This window comes from Epinephelus lanceolatus, chromosome 17, assembly GCF_041903045.1.
Source record: "Epinephelus lanceolatus isolate andai-2023 chromosome 17, ASM4190304v1, whole genome shotgun sequence".
In the NCBI taxonomy this organism is placed as follows: Eukaryota; Metazoa; Chordata; class Actinopteri; order Perciformes; family Serranidae; genus Epinephelus; species Epinephelus lanceolatus.
Genome location: NC_135750.1, coordinates 18202839 through 18225567, shown reverse-complemented (window position 1 = coordinate 18225567; position 22729 = coordinate 18202839). Strand labels below are relative to the sequence as shown.

The window sequence follows — 22729 nt, the reverse complement described above, 5'->3', positions numbered from 1 at the left end:
ATTTTACACATTGTATTCATGCATTGTTACAGATCAAACTAAGCAGGAGTATATAAAGAAGTAGAATTAGTCCCACGTCCACCAGCTACAATATTAAACACAGTACATTCGTAATGATAATCCATAAATCAAATACTGTAGCTATAACATGCTGACAGCTGCCTTTCTATCTTTTAATTTTATGATTGAAGTAGGCCTACATTTTTTGCTCCTGCTTTTATATTTGTACATGAGTAAATTTATGAATGTAGGACTTTTAATGTTCTATATATCCAAGTAAAATTCTCAGTACTTCTTCCACCACTGGCGACAATGCCAAAAGTAAAAGTCTTGAATTCAAACTTTTTACTTCAGTAAAGAGAGTGTCATATTGTTGTATATTTAGATTTTAGGTGTTTATATTCATTGCTGCACCCTCTGCCATGCTCAGAAGAGATAGCCGTGGCTAGCCTTAGCTAAAATTAAAGCTAAATAAATAGTAGCAGGCTTGGAGCCAAATGGAGGCAGCTGGAGGAATTTGGTTAGTTTCAAAAGCAGGTGACAGAACACCAAACCAAAAATGAAGACGTACTGACAAAGAACAAAGGAACTGGGCAGGTATAAGTAGGGAGACACTGATTGGGGAAGTGACAACAGGTGAGCAGACTGCAGGACTAGTGAGGAGTGAGGGACAGGTGAAATTAATCAGACAATCAAAACTGAAAATACAATGGCAGAAATGAGAAGAGATATAAGTAACAAAATAGGAAACGAACGAAATGACAAAACAAAATAACAGATTTAGCTGTTATCTGTAAAATATCTATTTTGATCAGTTGGCATTTTTGTTACTCGGTTACTTATTTCACATAACTAAATGCAGTGGTGGATGAAGTACCTCAGAGCCATACTTGAGTTTAAAAGTACAGATATCTTAAATGACTTTGGTAGAAGATAAAATCCCCTATTAGAATATTACTTGAATAAAAGATTTACAGTATCTGATATTTACTGTAGTATTGGAAGTATTAGCACAAGTAAATGCTGGCAATAAAAAGCAAACGGTCAGAATCCTGAGGATTGTAAAATGTATTTCTTCTTAACATGTACACCACCTTAAAAATGGAGTGTACATTACACTGTAAACTAAGGTCTTCTTCAGAGTGTAAAGGATTTAAAGACCAATTATCCAGTTTTCCTTTCCTCAAATTCATCAAGTTGTCCCTTCCTCCCTTCCTTTCCTATTCTGTAGTAAGTAACACTTAGGGGAAATGTAGTGGAGCAAAAGTGACGGTTTACAAAAATAAAAAAACTCAAGTAAAGTACGGATACTCCCAAAAAATACTTAAGTACTGTAACAAAGTATTGTTACTTCATTACATTACAATACTGACTAAATGAGGCAGTAGCTAAAGCCAATCATGATGGAGAAAAAAAACGACACTCCAGCTAAAGCTAACTAGCTTAGCAGATCCCATGTGTAAGCTATCTTTAAACCACACACTAATAATGGAGCCTATTCAATTTTTAATTCATGTATTACATTTATTTCAATATAAATATTAATAGTACTCGTATACATTTAAGTTTTCACATTCATGTTCCCTTGTTTAGGCAATTAGTTTTGGGGGGGCTAAATAATCAGCTTATAAAATGGCTGTTTCTGTAGATACAGCGCTCTGCCTACAGGGCAGTATGGCTGTCCAGTAAATGTTAGTGAATAAAAAGTACCTTACTTTTCATTAAAATTTAGTGGAGTTAAAGTACCATGAAGTACCCCAATTTTACGTAAGTGCAGTACTTCAGTAAGTGTGCACTCCAACACTGACACTGACTGAGATATTGCATTATTACATTTGGTGAGCATTGTTTGTGGCGTCACAGGGACAGAGCTGGATGACGTGAAGAAGCTGCTGAAGGGACGCTCCAACAGCGTGAGCCCCACTCGCACCTCCAGCACCTCGGTCACCCTGCCTGTCCCTAAAAAGGCCAGCGTGGAAACCAAGACCATCTCTGTGACCTCCCAGACGGGTATATACCCTTACCACAGCCACACACACACTCACACACATACTTCACATGCACAGACACCTTGTCTCCCTCTCTAAGGTATGTGGGTTAAAATGGTCTCAGTTTGTGCCCCTCATGTATTAGCATAGCATTAGCCTACATTCCAGACGCACAGCTGGTTTTCTGAAAGATGAATCCTTTTTGAACCCAGACGTCAACACTTATCACGGTTACAGTATTTTTAGACTCCTGAAAGACTTCTTCCTTGTTGCATGATTAAAATGACGCCTCCTTTCTTATTTTAAACGACCTACAAAATATCAACAAGTTATTATTTTTCGCTCTTGCAGGTTCGACTTCATTTGGCTCTGGTGCGCTGAGTGGGTTCCACACCATTGACACATCCGGCCTGTATGACACTGCTCTGACATCAGGACAGTATGATACTGGTGTAAAATCCGGCCAGTATGATGTCACTCTGAAGTCAGGCCAATATAATACTGGATTGAAGTCAAGCCAGTACGATATGGGTCTGAAATCAGGACAGTATGATACTGGTCTCAAATCAGGCCAGTACGATGTCAGTCTGAAATCAGGACAGTATGATACTAGTGTGAAGTCAGGACATTATGACGTCACTGTGAAATCAGGACAGTATGACACCAGCATGCGAACAGGCCAGTACGACACGCTGGACGCCACACTGCCTACCTTCTCCTGGTCCACCTCCACGCTGCCCTCCGCCAACACCACGGTGGTCGCTGGCAACACCAGCAGCTACTCGTACCAGGTCGGCACCAACAACATGTCGGGGGGAACCTCGCCTGTGGGCCTCACCTCACCCTCGTCCCTGTCAGGTGAGACCGAACGCCCCTCGAACGTCACCTGCAATTTTTTCTCAATATTTGGTCAAGTGTGTCACATCTTTGTGTGCTGTTTTATGATTATTATGTATGTTATTTAACTAAATCAAACCCTGTATCTCTGTTTACAGTTTACGGCTTCCAGAATAATCTGGCTCCCACCTCTCCCACTGTGCTCACCACCAGTGGAGGCAACATAAATGCCAACCTAGGAGGTACGGCAGCATGCTCTCTCAACACTGTGACATATTTGCACTTGACAATAAAAGAAAATAGCACATTTTTTATTTGCATGTTCATCTGTGTGTGTTTGTATTTGCAGGTTATGGCGTTCAGAAGAATTTGTCAACTGGTGGTGGTGGTGGTGGTGGTGGTGGTGGTCTCGGTCTCATCACCACTCAACAAGTAACAAGTGAGTCCACAACACATTTATTTAATCTCATAAAAAGTGATCACAGTCAAAAACAGTGCTCAAATTTAAATGATTTACGACTGTCTTGTCTTTGTCGTCGTCAGCCACTAGATCCCAACCTGATGATTCCTTTAAGAGAGAAAAGTTCCTGATCTCCGATAAAGAGAATGCTCCAGTGAAGAGGGACACAGAAATGTTCATTTTGTCCAAAGACAGCGGGAAGCAGTTCACCAGCACCGGCAGCATGCAGATAGGTGGTGGAGGAGGTGAGTCTGCTGAGTACTGCCCCCTTCTGGACAAACTCTGAATTTTCTCTCTCAGCTTAAAGGGATAGTTTGGATCTTTTGTAGTAGGGTTGTACGTATTACCTACAGTACATGTTGGTTGAAATAGTCCCAGTTTGGAGAAGCAGGCAGGAATACAGACACAGAAGCTAAACAATGTACTGCTGTGGATGGGGGTTGCAGCAAAATGTAGTTTAGCCTCCTAAAAAACGTTCCCCATCCATGCTCTCGTCAAAGGCCACCAGACTCCATTGAACACATACAGTAATTATAACTTGCAGAACACTGGAGTTTCTGGTCTCATGTGACGCTCTTGTGTTCAGCTAAGTTAAATTACTGCTTTCTTCAATGGAGTCTGGCTTTGAAGAGAGCGATGTAACGGCTTCAGTTCCCCATCAAAAATAGCCATCTGGCAGCTGTGTAAAGTTGTGAAAATATTCTAAATATAGTGTACACTTAAAGTGATGTTGATATTTTAGGTGGCTAAAATAGGTTTTGCTGCTGCCCCCATCGGTAGTACTCCAGCCTGCTTCTCCAAATTGGAGGCATGCTGGCTGTAGGTAATATACTGACAATATGTACCTCATACAACCCCACTTCAAAACATCTGAACTGACCCTTTAGTAGGATTTTTCAGCTTTTCTGGACCCCAATACAACTATTCTGTTTAAACTGACACTGGTTTCTGGTCACTTGGAGGCTGTTCATGGATGTGATCCCATTAAAATATCTCAACATTGACCCAACATTTCTTTTTCTTAAGAAGCCAGAACAACCTGAACTGAATTTGAATTTACAGTTCAGTGTTTCTAGCTTTCACAGATGATTTTAACCAGATCAGGAACTGAAGTACTATCCAGGCCAGCCTCATGGAATTATGGACATGGAGACAAAATTTTCCAAATTGGAACCTCATCCGTCACCCACCCTCAGCCTTTATTCCACTATCTTCACTCTGGCTTGTAAACAGAGCCAGCCATAGCAAGTTCTATTTGAGTCTGCTCCTTTCGTTTTCTCATTTCCTCTGTACCCTGACTTTTCCTTGTCTTATCCTCTGATTTTTGGTGAGGCACTCTGACTCAGCCAGTCAGGCTCATTTTCACAATAACCGCAGGGGATTGGGTGTCAGATGACAAGTGACAAGATTTCTGGTGAGGCTTTTTGACTTAGCTAGTCGCCCCCACCCTGTGGCAGGGCTGCCTGTAGCAGTATTTATTTGTTTACCCTCGAGTGTTGGGGACAGAAATTCTGCTGTTTACTATTTTTTTTCATTTTCTATCTATAAATTGAGGATATTTGCTTGCTTATTTTTGTCTTTATAGGTTAAAGCCCTTTCTCTGTCGTGTTGTATCACATGTATCATCTGTCCTATGTTGATTATCGTGTTGTCTTGTTGTTAAAGAGCTGTGTTTCCTGGTTCTGCTTGTCAAATACAATAAAAGTAGAGTTTTAAAAAAGTATTTGTGATCTTACAGGCTCACTATCAGGAGATTCAATAAAGAAAGAGAAGCTCATTTCAAGTTACAGTGAGCCGGCACAGCTGAAGACAGAGACAGCCAACTCTTGTGAGTGCTCATTAAAAACATCTCTAATAACCAAAAGTATGTTGATTATAAAAGTAAATAAGTGATGTTTATTTATTGCTTCATCAGATGGATCATCTGGAGTTGTAATGAAAGACAAGGCCACCTATGCAGGTATTTTTTATTGCATGTTTGTTGATTAATGATGAGTATTTAAGTGTTTGGAAGTTAGGGTTTGACTCTGTCCTCTCCGTCTGCAGAGATTCACAGGGACAGCGGCATCTTTGGAGGAGGCGGAGGATTTTGCTGCTGCTCCGACTCCTGTTGCTCCTGGTGGAAATGGCTGCTGGGTCTCCTCCTCCTCTCCCTACTCCTGCTGGGACTCCTGTTTGGGCTCATTGCACTGGGTAAGGCTGACTTATACCACATAATGAGGTTTAACAGGGAACAATAAAAGTGTCCCTGAAGATAAAACCTTAGGAGTCATGGGATTCTCTCCGGAGCTGCTCTGCAGCAAAGCGCCTGGGAGTGACTGTTTTTGAACCAATAAAATGTGTGTTTCAGCTTTTACAGGCTAGTGAGCATTATTTCACAGCGCTGCTAAGAGCTGTGAGACCATAAATGTAATCCTCTCCCTGGAAATTTGATCTGTGGGTACTGTCCCGCCGCCATGAAGTCGGTCTGGCTTTCATTGTCAGTGGAGCAGCTCCAGAAATTGTTGCTTGATGACATCAGAGACTCCAGTTTGTTTTGCTGCAGCAGCAGAGCTGTTAATGTGGATTTATCCTGATAAAAATGTGATAAAGAGAGCCTGGAATAACATCTGCAACTTGCATGCAAGCTTGTGCAAATCAAAACCTGTTGAGCTGTTACAGATAATCTGATCCTGTACAGTACATATAGTATATTTAGTGTGTGCAGGACACAATGTTCAGCTGCACTCTGTGGTAGGTTAAAGGTGTATCCTGAAGTTTTTTTGGTCCTTTTCAGTGACATACACTAACACCACACTTCCAACTTCCAACTTCTGAGAATCCACTTAGAAAACAGAGAAAGAAAAACTTGTTTTGGCCGTTCAATTTAGGACCCAAAATGCAAACACATCCAGCAAACGGGATGGTTAACAGTAGTTTATTGTAGTTTGAAAAAAATGGAGCTGAACTGTAATGATGGCTGAAGTGGGCAGGGAGTAGCAAAGCAGAGCAGGCAGATTAGCTAGAGGCAGAGCAGTCCAAATCTGAAGGCAGAAGACGAGAACAAGGCTCAATGTGGTGGGTTATGGTTGAAGCAGGCAGAGATTCACAGAGTGGGAATAGATGTCCAAAAGAACAAAAAGACAAAGTGTCAAAAAACTAGAAGTTGGCCCTGACATCTGTACCACGGAGGCGACTGAGCGATCTGGCAGAGTCTGGAGATCTGAGCTGGGTTTTATACTGCAGTGGATTGTAGATGAGGTTCAGGTGTGCAGGTTCAGGTTCAGCAGCTGCTGAATGCTAATGCTTCCGATATGCCAAAATGTTTAAAAAATATAGCTTAAAACTGGGACTAAAGTTGTAGCCCACACACACGTCCTGTTGGGCTGTTGTACCAAGTGTCATACTCTTATTTATTTCCTTTCCAGTACAGTTTGTTGAGTAATCAGACAGTTGGGATTTACTCTTTTATTTTGACAGTTTGGCTTTTGCTAATGTGATTTTGGCAGTTTGTGGTGGGAAAAGGTTAGCATCTACTGAACTTCAGAAACAGCTGCACAGAGGACTATACTTCAGTGTGTGCATTAACTTACACACTGGTAATAAATCAAATATATGTACATACACAAGAGGGAAAAAAATGTATGCATAAGTAATTCTAACAAAAAAAAAAAAAAAAAAAATCCTACATAAATATGCACCACAATCTACAATCAACAGATGAGCTCACTATGTATTATATTTTTAATATTAAAGGTCCAGTGTGGAGGATTTAGGAGCATCTATTAGCAGCAAATCCTATATTACATTTACAACTATGTTTTCATTAGTTTATAATCACTTAAAAATGAGAATGAGCCATTCATGTCTACATACAGAGTGGATCCTCCTCCACAGAGTCCTCCATGTTGTTCTACAGTAGCCCAGACGGGACAAACCAAGCAGTGGCTCTAGATAGGGTTATTCGCAGGTTCAAGTCAGCCACCTTAGTTCTCCTACACGCTGGGTAAATGGGTGAAGTGTCAGTTCTGCAACCTCACCACTAGATGCCACTACATCCCACACACTGGACCTTCAAGATAGAGCTGTTTCGGGGACAGATGTCTTTTTCTGTTTTGATTGGAACGGCTACAATCTTCACCTTGTTTTGTCTTCTTTATAGATAAATTGTTATTATTTGTATTATTGAATACAGTGTTTACTGTGGGCTGTATACAAAAGATTTGTTTGTATTGTTATTTTCTAAATTCAGCTGATTCAAAAGTCAGTCAGAACGGTGCATTCAGGTGCATTCGTTTAGATCAGCGACTTCCCTAGCAAGGGTTTAGTTTATGAATGCAACACTGTCTTAATAATGATAATGATGATGATGATGATGAATAATTACCAATCATCACATTATCAATGAAATAAGGTTAAAGACAGTAAAATAAGTTAGAGATATAGATAGGTTTATAAACTATGGAAAACTGGTATTGATTATGAAATGATTCTCAATCTGTATTTTGTCAAATTTCAGATTGAGAATCATTTCTATCACTGCCTAAACGTGTTTCTCCTTGTAAGTTCATTTTACCAAATTTGGACGTTCCTTTTTCAGCTGAGGACGTGAGAAAACTGAAGAATCGTGTGGCCACGCTGGAGGCCGAGTCCTCGGTCACTGCTGCTCGTACCAGCCGGCTGTCAGGTACTTCCAATGACATCAACGGCTATGGTGTCACTGGAGGTGCAGGTGCAGGTGCAGGTGCAGGTGCAGTTGCAGGTGCAGGTGCAGGTGCAGGTGGAGGTGGAGGTACCTCCCACACTGACAACACGCTACTCCTAAACGGCGGAGGTGGAGGCTCAAGCTCCAAAACACGAGTCGTTGTTGCTGGCGGTGGCACCAGTGGTAGAAACGAAGTTGACGTCAGCCTTGCAACTGCTGCTGCTGGTGGTGCTGCTGGCAGTGGGGCCAGTGGGGCTAGTGGTGCTGTTGCTGGCGGTGGGGCCGGTGGGTCCACCGGGGCCAGAGCTGGAAGTGCTGGCACAAGCCATGGTAGCACTAGTGGTGGTCGTACTAGTACCGGTTTTGGTGGCGGTGTCGTCGAAGGCAGCGACTCTTCAGTACTCTTCGGCAGTAATGATGGCTACGGGATCAGTGGAGGACACACGAGCGCTGCTGCTCTTCAGTTGATGATCCAGCGAATGTTAAGAGCTGAAATGCATTCAGAGTCATACCAAGGTACTGATCATACTACATGAACACACACACACACACACCGACACACACCCTGAACTAATGTTCATTGAGCTGTTGTTTTCTGTCTCAGCTTTGCTAGCATCGTCAGCGCAGAGAGGACTGCCTGGACCTAAAGGTGAAATTCAAATACATTTATTTCATAAAATCCAAACATATACTCTTTTTTTAAAATCAATTAACATGAGTCTTGTTGAATTAATGCTCATTTTTGTTTCCGTTTTTAATATTTTTAGGGGACACTGGAGCTAAAGGTCAGGATGAAAATCACTCACTGAAATCTTCACATTTTTCAGCTGTAATTCTGTTTTATTTCTTTATATTTTTCTTCTACTGCATCATAACCAAATATATGTTTCACTCATCACAGGAGATTCAGGTTTCCCTGGGATTCCAGGTAAGGAATGAAGACAAATTTTTTCATTGAGTCATTTTCTAAGACTATTTTGTGGCATCATAGTGTAATTCTGCTGACTGTGACCTTTGACCTCAGGCACTCCAGGTCCGATTGGACAACCAGGCCCTGAGGGTCCAAAAGGACAGAAAGGAAGCCAAGGTACAGACAGCTCTTCAGGTCAAACTACACGATGCCTAGCTAATTAGCAGTGAGGGTTTTTTTAACCTGTATGTAAAATGTCCGATCAGGTGATCATGGACTGGACGGGGCGCCAGGTATCAGAGGTCGCGAGGGCCCGCCCGGCCCCAGAGGTGAGGCAGGACCTCCAGGCTTTGGACCGAAAGGTGACAAAGGTATGGCTCCCAGCAGAAACATGACTTAGTGTTTGTTAATGATACAGATAACATCTAGTTATTCCTGACTGTGTCACTGCAGGATCTCATGTGTTTGGTTTATGCAGGTTCTTCCGGAGAGCCAGGACCCGTGGGACCTCCCGGCCCGTCTGGACCAAAAGGTGAGGTCACTGAACAAAGACATTCAACTTGTGTTATAACATCAAAATATCATGGGTCCTACTTGTGGACAAAAGGTGCATCTGTATCAGTTTATTGCTTCATGGTGTATGAACCTAAAGCAGCACCAGGTGGCAGCATAGAGTCAAAAAAGCCTCCACATCTCTACTTACTATTTTTATACTAAGCTCCTGCTGCTTGTACTTGTTGGAAAACGCCATATCACAGGACATTTAAGCACACGTGTTCTGATGATGACTTCATCTACAAGCACACCAACAGCATTAATTCACCCTCTTTAACTTTTTAACTGTCGTTCTAAGCTTTATCATCATTCATCCCATCCCTCTGTCCTGTGTATAAACATAAATAAACCAATAAACATCACATTTCAGAAAAGAAAAACACTCACAAAAGGTAAATGGACCTTCATCTGTATAGCACCTTTCTAGTCTCTCTGACCACTCCAAGCGCTTTAACACTACATGCCACATTCATCCATTCACACACACATACATACACTGGTGGCCGAGGCTAACACAGCCCTCAGGATCAATTTGGGGTTCAGTATCCTGCCCAAAGTTACTTTGACATATGAACTGGAGGAGCCAGGGATTGAATCACTGATCAGATGAATGGACGCCCTGCTCTAGCTCATGAGCCACAGCTGCCACAAAGTGCTACTTTATTGTGATTTTAAAGATAATTAAACTTGTACAAACAGGATTGGGAATATGTCATTGGTATTATATAATTGGATTACAAAAAATAAGTAACTATAATCAGCCCAGATTACTTCTGAAAACATGTGTGATTGGATTATAGTACCATTGCAAAGGATTGTTGTAGTATAAGGTGAAATATTTTCATTGTTTGATTTTTAAGTAATCCAAAAGTTTACTAATTACAAAAGTTGGCATGTAATTTGTATAAAGTAACTGACTACATTTGAAAGTAATCTGATACATGATATAAATGCTTATTGGGCTTCAGTGTATTAAGAACACATCTTTATTTATATATTTATGAAATATTCTTTGATTTTAAATGAAATTAAATTACAATCTAAATGTATTTTTTCTCATACACTCAAAGATATTTTTGATAATTCTCATTACAGCACAGTTTACACTTAAAAAATTTAATTGTAATATAGAATCCATTAATTTAACCGTTTAAAACCTGAGCAATTTATTACTTTCAAGAACACAAGAAAAAGGCAACGAGCAACTTTTCAAGAAATGACCCAAAAATTAGCAAGAAATTAGTGAAAGTTACAAGAAAATTTCCAGAAAAATAGCAAAAAAACTTCTGTGACATAATTTTAAAAAATATAAATAGATTTTTCTGGGTGTTTTTTCTTTGATTTTTAAATCATTTTCTGATTACTTTCCCTCTCTCCTTTTTCAGGTTATTTTTCTTGTCGTATTTTACTATTTTCTTGAAATTTGCGGGACGCTTTTTTGCCAAGTTGCTCATTGCCTTTTTCTTGTATATTTTTGAAAATAATTAAAATAATTAACTCAAAGGTTTAATTAATCTTAATGTTAAACTGTGTTTTTTCGTTCTAATAATTATTATTAATCTATGATGTAGGTATACATGGACTTCCTGGACTTATTGGATCACAAGGTCAGTTTGTCCCTGTTGTCATTCACATAGAGCATCACAGTGGCTCCTGCTAAATCAAATATTATCTAAAATTTACCATCTGAGAATACTGTAAGCAGTGCCTTGAATTAACCCCTGGTGTTCTACATGAACTGTTATGTTGTAGGTCAACCAGGTGCTCAAGGTTTCCGTGGCGAACCTGGGCTTCCTGGACCTAAAGGTAGGTCACATGGTTATACTCAGTTGCTAAATACACTTAAATGCATAATTACTTCATATACTTTAATGATACTCACAGTCACTCTTCTCCCTCTGCAGGTGACAGAGGACTTGCTGGATTCCAAGGACCTAAAGGTTGGTTGTAACTACAACAGGTTTTTGTTCGATTTGTGGAGTCAGTGAATGTTTCTAACCCAAATGTCAGCGTTGGGCGCTGAAAAATCAAGAAAAGGGGAAGTTTCAAAAGCTGCAGTTCTTCAAATGGCCACTTGAGGCTGGCTCCAAAAGCGAGTCAATCCCCACTCATTGTTGGAACCCATCGGCTGTATTCAGCGTCTGACTTCCAGCAGACGGCGATACAGCCTCTGGGGGCAGACCCCCGATTTTTTGGCATTCCGGTTTGATTTGGGCAGAGGAGGCGAATTTCCGTTTCTGACTTTCGTTTATATATAAGTAAATATGCTGAACCTTTGCGATGGATTCAGAGTTTGCAGTGACGCCAGTTATGTTCCGCCTCGTTAGTTCACTGCACAGACCGTTTAACCTGGCAACAACTGCAGCCGGCTCAAATGTGATTGGTCAATATCATGCGGACTACAAACAGCTTACAACCGGAAACCAGGGCTCTTCCGCTCTTCTTCCGGAGGCAAGATCTCCAGGGTTTGCCTACAGACTCTACATTCGCTGAATGTAGAGTCTGTAGAGACTAGAGACTAATCCCCGCTAGTCTCCCGTACCAAATTACAGCTCTGTGTCAGCGGTAGGAGGAGATCTGGAAGCACCCATTATCGTTCTGGCACAGGGGAAAAAAACGCTCTGGGTAGTCTGTATTTCTCTAAATCAAGAGCTCCACCCTCTTGTCCAAATATGGTCACTTCTGGCTCCAAAAATCCAATATGGTGACGGCCACAAACCAGTGGGTGACATCACGGTAGTAACGTCCATTTTTAAATACAGACTATGTTTCTAACCATGTTATTGTTTATTTTAGGTGAAGCTGGTGACTCTGGTCTCAGAGGTCCCAAAGGTCAGTACAGCTTTGTGAATTATTTGAAGCTGTCAACTTGCCATGTTGTGTACTCTGTGCTGTTTCCTAATCCAGTTGCCCCTCTCCTCAGGTGATCCTGGTATACCAGGTCTGCAAGGGCCGGCTGGAGAGAGAGGAATGAAAGGATCAATGGGTGAGTCGCAGGACCTCCAGACCCAGATAACTATTTCATTCTCAGACACTCAGATTGTGGTATTGTGCTTCTTAACAGTTTGGGAAATAGGCTCATTCACTTTCTTCGATGAGAAGATCAATACCATTCATGTATTTTTCCATTGAATATGAAGCTACAGCCCGCAACCGGCTAGCTTAGCACAAAGACTGGACATAAAAGCTTTCTTTCCTTGCTCCATCCATGCACTAGGATCAGACAGCAAAACTAAATCTTGAGATCTCAGACTGTAGCTACAGGCAGAGCTCTGTTCAGTCAAAGTACAAATATTTGAAGGGAGTTTACCCAGTATTGCTTTATAAATGAACAAATACCAGTTACTGAGCCTATGAAAGGTCAAAGATGGCCAGCCAGCCCTGGAATAAAGCGTACAGTCATGAGTGAGGGCTTTGGAATTTGTGACAAATCTCAGTGCACTATGATATGCATTATCTAACGCGTGCAAACAATGTGCAGATGCATTCATGTACAACAAATCCCCACAATCCAGAAGCAGCAAGATTATCAACCTGAGGTTTAAAAGAAAGGGACTCATCGAGCCAAATACCAAGATATTAATAGGTGACAACCTCTAACTTCTTTCCCTGAGCAGTAAGAACATCAGGAGTGTTCACAGGCTCTTTCCTAGCATTTGAGAAAGGCATTACCTGAGTTTAATCAGCTTTTAAAATCAGATCTTAGCGTGTTATCTGAACATGTTACTGTTGATTTATGTAAAAATCAATAAACAACATGATCCAGCAGGGGGCAGCAGAGAGGAGTCTGCTCCTAAAGCCTCTCACTGTTCACTGAAGGAACAATAGACAATGGCTATTACACCAAAAGCTTGTTTTTAAGAGCGATTAATGGATTGTTTTTGGTTCTTTTTATGTCGTCAGGTCTGTCTGGAGTTGATGGAGCTAAAGGATCAAGAGGTAAAACACTCATAATTAAAGCATTACAGATACACCTGCTTAAATATTATTTTGATGTGCACAAGAATGTAAAAGTGGTGATTACAGAACTCAAGAATGTCAAACTAAAAACAAAGCTTTTCCTCCTCTTCTTGAACATTTAGTATTTCAGACACACATTGTTTCCAAAACTCCCCAAACAAGTCCTCAAATCAAAAGTTATATTTTTATTTTTTGGCCCTCAGGTGACACAGGACCTGCCGGGCCCCCTGGACTCAGAGGTCCTGCTGGGCCTCCAGGAGATTCACATCCAGGTAAACTGAGCCTCTGATGAAAATGTAGCTGTATTACCATCATTAGTTGATAATGTAATGAGATACATTCATATCTCTCCCTCTATAGCCGCACCTGGGCTTCCAGGACCTCCAGGTACAACTTGACTATTAATACAACACATATGACATTTGATTATTAATTCTGTGGCACTTTATTATGAATTACCTTAATTTATAAATGTACTTATGTCTTGCATCTTGCTTGTAGGGATACCAGGGAATCCAGGACGACCCGGCTCCAAAGGTACAGCTCCTTTGATGCCGTCTGCAGCGAAAAAAAAAGCATGTTTTACACATTACCGCCTGTTTTGTGCTGTTAATCTGTGTGTCTGACGCAGCATGTGTCTGTCTGTTTTAGGTGACACAGGTCCACCAGGAAGAATCATCAATGCAGGTAATAGATCATGACAAAACATATACTTAAAACATAATATTATACATTGTCTTAGAAGATGTCTTACCATCACTTTATTTATCCTCCAGCTGGCTCCACTGCTGTCGGCATCCCAGGACCACCTGGGCCTGCTGGTCCTCCCGGCCCTGCAGGACCTCCGGGATTATCAGGTCTGACATCGCACCCTTTGCATCCTGAGCCCTGAATGATCAAACTGTATCAGTAGTACCAGAGCTTGATGTTTCTTGTTTTAACTCCTCAGGTCCCATTGGCCCTGCTGGTCTGCCTGGCCAACCTGGTATGTTATTGTGTCTTTGCTCCTGAAGGAAGTTTTCCAGATCGTATGCGTTGCCCTCCGAGTCTCACAGATGCTGCATTTTTTTCTTCAGGTGCTAAAGGTGACAGAGGATTTAAGGGAGAGCAGGGAGATGCAGGAATATCATCAAGGGTGTCTGAGACTTTGAGCTCGAGTGAGTACTTTTTAAAATGGTTTTCTTGAAGACATATTGTTTAGAGGTGAGAAATAACTTCATCTTTAGAAAACAGCGAGGATTGTGTCACTTTTGAGAGAAACATAAATGGCGCAAACTTCATCTTACAAATGAAAACAACAATTTCCCCCCGGGGATCAATAAAGTACATTGAGATGGTTTGGAATTAACAGAATTTTTTAGAAAATTTCTTAAGATAAATTGCTATGTTAGCATTTAGTGTTATCCTGTAATTACATCTTGTGGCCACAGTGGGCGCTATTTGGCAAAAGTAACAATGTAATTTTCTACACTTTAAGTCTGGTTCATCCCTCTCTACCAGGCCCCAAGAAAGTGCAATGGAATTTAAAGACAATTTGACATAGTGGCCAAACTGTGTAACTACAACTCACAGGTCCCCTCAACAAGACTTTTTTCCATAGACTCGCATTGTGAAAGAGACGTTTGTAAATCAGTGGATACATTCTTTTAACGTCACAACCCCCGAGAAATGACTCCTTTCACCATTGGGATTGATCATTTTGGTCTGATAACATTTAGAAGAGGCCACAGATTTTAGAGTTGCATAATTAAATCAATTGATCCCCATTCAAGGTAGTTGAGCGCTAAACTGGAAGTTAGCTGCTAGGCTGCGTAAGTCTCTAGTGAGCTGTATGAGCCCAATAACACAGAAGATCTGAGTCATTTTATACCTGGAAAGTTAAACTTTTTTGGCCACATGCACCAGTGAGCAACTTCCAAAGGAGTCCATGGGGCTCCACCTCCAACACTGGATCCAGTTCTCTTTATACATCCATGCTCTCTACAGATCAAAATAATGTTCATTGCTTAAAATCATTTGTTTCTGTTTCTGCTTCAGGGCAGTACAGTGGTAGTTCAAGTTCAGGACACTTTGGCCAACCCGGCCCACCTGGTCCACCAGGTCCACCTGGACGCCCAGGTAAATAAAACAACGCGCTCTGTTGCAGCGTTATCAAACACATCATCTGTAATGATTAAGTTGGATTTGTTTGACGCCATCGAAGAAGACCAGAGTTTTCTTGTGATATTCTTAAAACTGGGTCACTGACTGTTTCAAAAATGTTTCCATCAGGCGATTCAAGACAAGGACCTCCAGGACCACCCGGGCCTCCAGGTCAACCAGGTATTTAAGCTCTTTAAATCCACTGTTTCAAATATGGACTCTGCGTTGAGTGGTTCGTACGGTGTGTTTAGTGTTATGTGAAGATCATCCATTAATATATCAAACTCCAATCATCTTCTCTTTTAGGTTATGGAATTCAAGGACCTAAAGGAGACAGAGGAGAGTCAGGCTTTTCATCCAGCTCTGGTATGAGCCAAAATCTAAACATGTGCTCTGTCTTGATGTGGGTTTGTATTTAGCAGTAACAGAAACCATTTCAATGCTGCTCTCATTACAGGAACATATTACACTGGACCACCAGGACCACCAGGACCAGCTGGGCCTGCTGGGCCTAAAGGATCAACAGGTGATCAGATTTGTGACAACTTATAATGTCCCCTCTTTTAGTTTTAGTAATTCTGAATTCTAACGTAACATCTGTTGTTATTTTAGGTTCTCCTGGACCGAGAGGATACCAAGGTAATTGTCTTTCTTTAAGTAGACATACAATACAGGCGGTTGTGAGCCTCCCTTTGAACAAATCCTTGCCAGCATTAATAACTGTGATGTCATCATGTGTGTCTCAGGTGAAACAGGCCAGCCAGGTGTGCCAGGTGCCCCAGGTGCCCCAGGAAGACCAGGAACCTCTGAGAGAGGTCAACATCCAAACGCCTATCATACAAAATCACATTAGAGTTATATCACAGAGCCACAAAGGCGTAATGCACACGTGTGATGAACTGTATATCTATTTCTTCCTTACAGTGTCGAGTTACGGTGGAGTACAGGGGGTCCCTGGACCACCAGGTCCACCTGGACCTCCTGGACATCCCGGACAACAGGGACTTAAAGGTACCAACACATAGAAACATGTGGATGCTGTCAGTGTTTTATTGTCTGTATGCACCTGTGTATCACATGACATTAACGTTTTGTTGTTTATCATTTCTAAGGTGATCCCGGAGTTCCTGGTATTCCCGGCTCTTCAAGAGGTAGAGGAAAATTATAATTACATTTTACAGTAATATACAATGTCCAGTAATTTGTAACTAATTTGTAACTTGTAACTGTATCTAATTGTTCCTCAGGTGCCATCTCAGTCACTGCAGGCCCTCCTGGTCCTCCTGGTCCCCCCGGTCCTCCGGGCTCCTTCTCTTCTTCCATTGAGATGCGGCAGTACATCTCTGACTATCTGAGTAAGAGTTCTTCTGAAGCAAGATCTCACACTCACAGGCCGTCAGGAGGACAGAACAAAGTATGAAGTATGAAAGTATGTTTTATTTCTTCCACGCAGGTAGAAGCAGACAGTCTAGTATCCCCGGACCTCCAGGTCCACCTGGGCCTCCAGGACTTCCCGGAACCTTCTCAGGCTCTATTGAGGACATCTCCGCTCGTATCATTGCATACCTGCAACGTAAGTCTGTGCTTCTCCACAGACTGTATATTACTCAGTGACAAGGAGTGTGTATGTACGCGGCATAGTGACAGCAGCCATTAACTCTGTTGTTCAATTTTAGGTTCGGGCTCAAGCCTCGGCATTGGTGTTCAGGGTCCTCCAGGACCACCTGGTCCACCTGGACCTGGCTCTGGATCTTTCACGGTTAGCGGTCTCATCGCCATGCTTCAGAGTGAGTATATTACAAATTTGGGCAGCGCCAAATGGCATCATCATCCCGCTCTCAACTGTCTTTATAATCTCTTCAGCATGATCTCATTTGATTGTGAAAACAAACAAGTTTGAGTTTGAGGGCTAAACTACATCTACATCTGCTGTGATCTGTCCAGGAGACGATGTGAGGAGATATTTGACAGGACCACAAGGACCACAAGGGCCACAAGGGCCACAAGGGCCACAAGGACCACCAGGAATACCAGGGGCTTCAGGAGGACTCTCAGGCACTTACAGTGTGGAGGAGATCGCCACGTATGTCTTCAAAATCATGAATGGTAAGCACAGGTTGCACTAACAGAGACTAGAGCCCTGGGAGTGATGTCTGGACTTGTCAACCAATCAAATTGCTGTTATTGTCATTTTCAGACAGAGGGATTGCTAGAGGTCCACCTGGGCCACCTGGTCCTGCTGGACCTGCTGGACCTGCTGTTTCAGGGGGCTCTGGCTACACTACCGCTACGATCGACTACTCTGCCTTGATGAGAAGTAAGTCACCGTGTTTTATACACAGAGCAAATTCTCCAAGAAGAGTAAAAACGTAGTCACTCATCATCCACCTTATATCTTTACCTACTTTAGATCCAGACTTCCGCTCATGGATTAGCTCTGCTGTACAGCACGGTCCTCCTGGTCCTCCTGGCGTCCCAGGGCAAGCTGGCCCTCCTGGTCCTCAGGGGCCACCGGGAGTCTCCACCGCCACTGTGATCGGGGCGGGAAGTCGCGACTACAGCTTTGAGGACATTCAGCGTTACCTGCAGGGTGAGTCTGACAGAGAGGATGAACATAATGTCCTGTATACACTGAGCAAGCCAACAACTTTAGCTTGGATTCACACATTAAGGTAATTTAACGATAATGTTACATATTTATCATCAGAGAAAACCATCAGGTTAAATATCACCTATTTAATTTTTAATAGCTTTAATTTAATTTTGATTTAATTTTAATCTATTCATAACTAAAGTTATGAATTATTGTATATTTTTATTTGTATATCATTTTAGCACCCTCAAGATAAATGAAAGCCTTAATTACACACAGAAGAGAGAGATTAATTATCGTCATAAGTGCCTCCCTGAGAGAACATTTACTGAAAACAGGATTAAACATTTAAAACGTACACAGCAGAACAAATCTGAATTTATTGTAAGCATCAACCAAAGGTGGTGTGCATGTATTTAAGCACTTCCAATCTGTTTGTTTTAAATCAACAGACTATGCTAGGCTAATTTATACAATACAAAATGCCATAGGCTTGTGCTAATAACGTTAGCATGTTTCATTTGTCTATCAACATATAAGAGAGTTGTTTTGGCGGTAAACCTCGTTAGCTATAATGGAGAGGAATTTTGTAACGTTACCTTTGTTAAATGATGATGTTGTCCCTGGCTTCATATGAGTAGAGGAAAAGTCCGCTAGCCACTAGGCTAATTTATACAATGTAAAATTCCATAGGCTTGTGCTAATAACATTAGCATGTTGTATTTGTGGGGAAAAAGTGTCCAGATAAAGACAAGTGTTTGTCTGTGAATACTGCGAGTTATAGTGAAGCTGATTTGTGTACTTGTGTTGGAAACTGTCTCTATTAAGCCGTGTTTAATGTGTGGTTTTGGGTGTATTTTAAATCAACTAAACTTTACAGCACTTCACAGACACCTTCTTAATTTTAATGGGTGTTTATTACGCCATATTTTTTAGTCTGCTATCAGTGGGTGGGGTCGCACAGTTTCTTCATCTTGCTGTGCACTTACAAACTAGAATGACAATGACATCAACTTGAATCTTTCCCAGGTTCTAACTTCAGAGGTCTCCCCGGCCCTCCTGGTCCTCAGGGACCACAGGGACCACAGGGACCACAGGGTCCACCAGGCAGTTACAGCGGAACAGTCTCCTACAGTGGAACCTTCCCTCGGGAGAGCATCCGCACTGAGATTCAACAGTATCTGACCAGTAAGCACCTAACATCCCTCACAGACAGATTGTAGTAGCACACAGATGAGTGCAGGCATCACTGATGATCTTTATCTCCCAGGTGACAGTGTTCGTCGTTCCATCATCGGACCTCCTGGGCCTCCTGGACAGAGGGGTCAGAAGGGAGATCGCGGAGAGCCGGGTTACGTCCAAAGCTACACACACAGCCAGAGCTATGCTCAGGGTGACTCTCGATACAGCTCTGATCGCAGAGATATTGATGTCAGCAGGCTTGCGGAGAATCTGGACTACTCCAGTGTCGCCATGAAAGTTACAGACTACATCAAGAGTGAGTCGATCACAGCCGACAAACATAGGTTGATAGTGATGATGAGTGTCATTTCAAGTCTCTGATATAACATCCCTCCTCTAGATCAAGGCCTGCTGCAGGGCTATCTGGTTGACGGTCCTGCAACGGCGCATGTCAGAGCGGTCCAAGGCCCCCCTGGTCCACCTGGCCCCATGGGACCACCTGGTCACAGCCGCGTCTTCAGTTCCTACGGGAACATCACAGCTGACCTCATGGATTTCTTCAGAAGTGAGGATACAGAGTTATGATTTTCCACAGTGACTGTACAGCTGTGGAAAACTATCCAGACTTATGTAAGTGTAGCTGGAAAATGTTGCTTCATCTCAACTAAATCTCTGCTTCTGCTCTTGCGCAGCCTATGGCACCATCGCCGGCCCGCCAGGAGGCCCTGGACCAAGGGGTGACAGAGGGTACCCAGGACCCAGAGGAGAGAAGGGTACGTTTAAACAGAGCAGATTAAACACTGCACATTCAGTGTGACTGAGACGAGCATGTCTGAGAGTTTCGCGTGTTTTCAGGTGATCCTGGACGCCCAGGTATACCAGGACTACCAGGGTCCTACACTGTCCAAATTCCACACAGAGTGCAGAAGAGGGATGCAGGTAACCTCAGTTGGATTCTGTTAAATCACACAACAATTATCCAGTGTTACATTCATGCTAACCGCATCTTTTCCATCCACAGAAGATAAGGTGGTTGGTCGTCGTCATCGCCGTCATGCCAGAGGTGGTTAAACATACTACTGGAGTTCATTTTTCCTCATCTTTTTTTTTAAAGGGTTAAACTGTAGAAATGCAAGAAGTCGAAATGCTCCTTATTCTTGCCATCTGTAGAAAAGTCACAGGACAATCTGAAATATTAAATAAAAGCGGCCAAAAAATGCAATAAGTCTTTTTACAACAGCTTCAGTAGAGGTTTGGTTTTAGCTGCTGGTCGGTGTCTTCGTCACACAGACTGCATTATTTTTTAACATGTGGGTGTATAATGTTTACTTTGCTTAGTTAGACGCTTGCATCAAAACCTTTTTTTTCCAGGGGCAGCTTTGTTTAAAGGGTGACTTTGGTATTTTTTAACCTGGACCCTATTTCCCTGTTTTTTTGTGTGTGTCTAAGAGACTAATGGGAACAGCAGTTTTGAAGTTGGTCCAGTGTTGAGTTAAAGCGCTGAATCCCATGGCAGCAAAACAGGCTGCAATGTAACCACATGGGGCAATTGTGCACCGTCACTTTATGTCCCCTTTAAGTGCTTGTTTTTGCCACTGACAGGCTCAGACTGTTATTAAAAGCATCTGGCAACATTATGGAAAGGATCCTCACAGCGATAGACCTCTGTTTAACCAGAAACAGCCCTGAAATCACAATTACCAAACCTACCAAAAACAGAAATTTAAGCTGGTACAGATTTCAGGGCTGTTTCTGGTCAAACAAAAATGATCTTCCTCTTTGACAAAAAGCTCTATTTCTGTAGGGATCCTTTCCATAATGTTTAAGACACTTTGAATTATAATCTGAGCCTGTCAGTGACAAAAACAAGCACTTTTAGTTGACGTAAATTGACGGTGCACAATTGCCCCAAGTGGTTACTTCGCAGCCTGTTTTGTAGCTGCCTGCTGCAGCGCTTTCTCTCAATACTGGACCAGCTTTAAAATTGTTCCCATTAGTCACTTACACACAAAAACGTGGGAAAATAGGGTCCAGGTTGAAAAATACCGGAGTTCCCCTTTAAGAGAATATCTATTTTTAAGCAATAAGTGGCTGATACTCTAATAGCACTTTGCATCTTTTCCCACTGCTTGTGTAACTTGAGTGTCTGGTGTATTTTTTTTTGTACTTGTTGTCTTTTAAGGATTATGTTGTATTGAGGATTATATGTGTTACATGTTGTGTCAAGGAACCCTTCATTGTGTCAGAAAATACCACAATATTGTCAGATTATACATAGAAATCAAGCCAGCCTTTAAGACCTTCAGGACCTCGGACATCATCTATTCACCCCATACAAATTTCATTTTTAAATATATATAAAGCAATGCATCATTACCAGTCAGAGTGATGGTCATTTGTGCAGCAGGGAGGGGACTTTGGTTACAGAAGTGTCGCTGTTGTCAGGACTGATGATTTACTTGAAAGATTTGATGGTGAAAAAGGAAATAAATAAATGTTTGCATGGTTGAAGGGCAGATAATCACTAAGGAATGACTGATTGGATTGTATATTTTTTGTATGAGAGCCCACTGAAATGGATATATTCTTTATACCTTGAAGTGTTGGAAAGATTAAATTATATCAACTGTTCCCACATGATGTTTTACATGATTGAACTTATTGACATTTGATCAATATATTTGAAAGACACACAAATAAATATATTTTTGGACTTGGGAGTCTTGATATTTGTATGACTAAATTTTAAACTTTTTTTAAGACACTTAAAATATCAAATAAACAGTCAATATTTTATTTACAACAACAAAAAAAGTCAATTTATAAAGACACTTTAAATACATTTGATCTGACATCAAAATAATATTCATCGTGGTACAACTTATCGAAATGCTGTAACTTAACAAAATAAAAAAAATATTTGAAATCTATGGGGCGTGTGGTGTAACGCACAGAATGCAGTCTCCAATGACCCCGACAAAAACCCAGCATTCATGACAAAAAAGGAGTCGATGTTAATGTCAGCATACGGAAATTAAAACATGCACCGATGATATGCAAAATAAACTAACCAGGAAATCTCTTTTTGAAAACCATCAATACTTTTGTTCCTAAAATACAGCGAAGGACGTCTCCTCATACAGATACTTCCACCTTTCACACGACACTGGTTTCAACAAGAGCCGACAGCTCACAGAAAAGAGCGATTACAGTATCGATATATCAGGAATACATGTTTAGAAAACTAGATGTGGTCTTAAAATACTAAAGGGCATATTTGAAAAAAAAAGTAAAATTATAAGTAAAAATAAAAGTTCAATTCAGTCAGTTTGGAGTTTGAATAGGCTTGGGTGAGACGAAGGTGACTCGCTGTCAAAAAAGACTACTGCATATTTTTTTCTTTAGCTCATGTGGCAAA

The 22729-nt window shown here is 41.5% G+C and overlaps 1 protein-coding gene across 3 annotated transcripts in view; it reads left to right on the top strand.

The window, feature by feature from the left end:
- col17a1b (collagen, type XVII, alpha 1b) overlaps positions 1–22024 on the top strand; it is a 30726-nt gene extending 8702 nt beyond the window's left edge. For 2 of the 3 annotated variants that reach the window (XM_033613471.2, XM_033613470.2), the window contains 48 exons: positions 1864–2010; positions 2340–2846; positions 2984–3067; positions 3175–3264; positions 3369–3530; positions 5024–5113; positions 5201–5245; positions 5332–5478; positions 7865–8485; positions 8574–8618; positions 8737–8754; positions 8871–8897; positions 8994–9056; positions 9146–9250; positions 9358–9411; positions 11006–11041; positions 11187–11240; positions 11339–11374; positions 12231–12266; positions 12358–12420; positions 13338–13373; positions 13598–13666; positions 13755–13781; positions 13896–13931; positions 14046–14081; positions 14171–14251; positions 14344–14379; positions 14471–14551; positions 15432–15512; positions 15666–15716; positions 15843–15902; positions 15994–16062; positions 16149–16175; positions 16283–16351; positions 16461–16547; positions 16649–16687; positions 16784–16891; positions 16990–17109; positions 17213–17323; positions 17481–17642; positions 17734–17853; positions 17947–18126; positions 19159–19317; positions 19400–19627; positions 19712–19876; positions 20004–20084; positions 20167–20250; positions 20333–22024. In XM_033613471.2, coding sequence (XP_033469362.2) covers positions 1864–2010; positions 2340–2846; positions 2984–3067; positions 3175–3264; positions 3369–3530; positions 5024–5113; positions 5201–5245; positions 5332–5478; positions 7865–8485; positions 8574–8618; positions 8737–8754; positions 8871–8897; positions 8994–9056; positions 9146–9250; positions 9358–9411; positions 11006–11041; positions 11187–11240; positions 11339–11374; positions 12231–12266; positions 12358–12420; positions 13338–13373; positions 13598–13666; positions 13755–13781; positions 13896–13931; positions 14046–14081; positions 14171–14251; positions 14344–14379; positions 14471–14551; positions 15432–15512; positions 15666–15716; positions 15843–15902; positions 15994–16062; positions 16149–16175; positions 16283–16351; positions 16461–16547; positions 16649–16687; positions 16784–16891; positions 16990–17109; positions 17213–17323; positions 17481–17642; positions 17734–17853; positions 17947–18126; positions 19159–19317; positions 19400–19627; positions 19712–19876; positions 20004–20084; positions 20167–20250; positions 20333–20382 — 4883 coding nt within the window. In that variant the 3' untranslated portion in view covers positions 20383–22024. The remainder of the gene's footprint in view (positions 1–1863; positions 2011–2339; positions 2847–2983; positions 3068–3174; positions 3265–3368; positions 3531–5023; positions 5114–5200; positions 5246–5331; positions 5479–7864; positions 8486–8573; positions 8619–8736; positions 8755–8870; positions 8898–8993; positions 9057–9145; positions 9251–9357; positions 9412–11005; positions 11042–11186; positions 11241–11338; positions 11375–12230; positions 12267–12357; positions 12421–13337; positions 13374–13597; positions 13667–13754; positions 13782–13895; positions 13932–14045; positions 14082–14170; positions 14252–14343; positions 14380–14470; positions 14552–15431; positions 15513–15665; positions 15717–15842; positions 15903–15993; positions 16063–16148; positions 16176–16282; positions 16352–16460; positions 16548–16648; positions 16688–16783; positions 16892–16989; positions 17110–17212; positions 17324–17480; positions 17643–17733; positions 17854–17946; positions 18127–19158; positions 19318–19399; positions 19628–19711; positions 19877–20003; positions 20085–20166; positions 20251–20332) is intronic. The other variant, XM_078160857.1, reaches the window with a different exon arrangement.
- Positions 22025–22729: the final 705 nt, after the last annotated feature.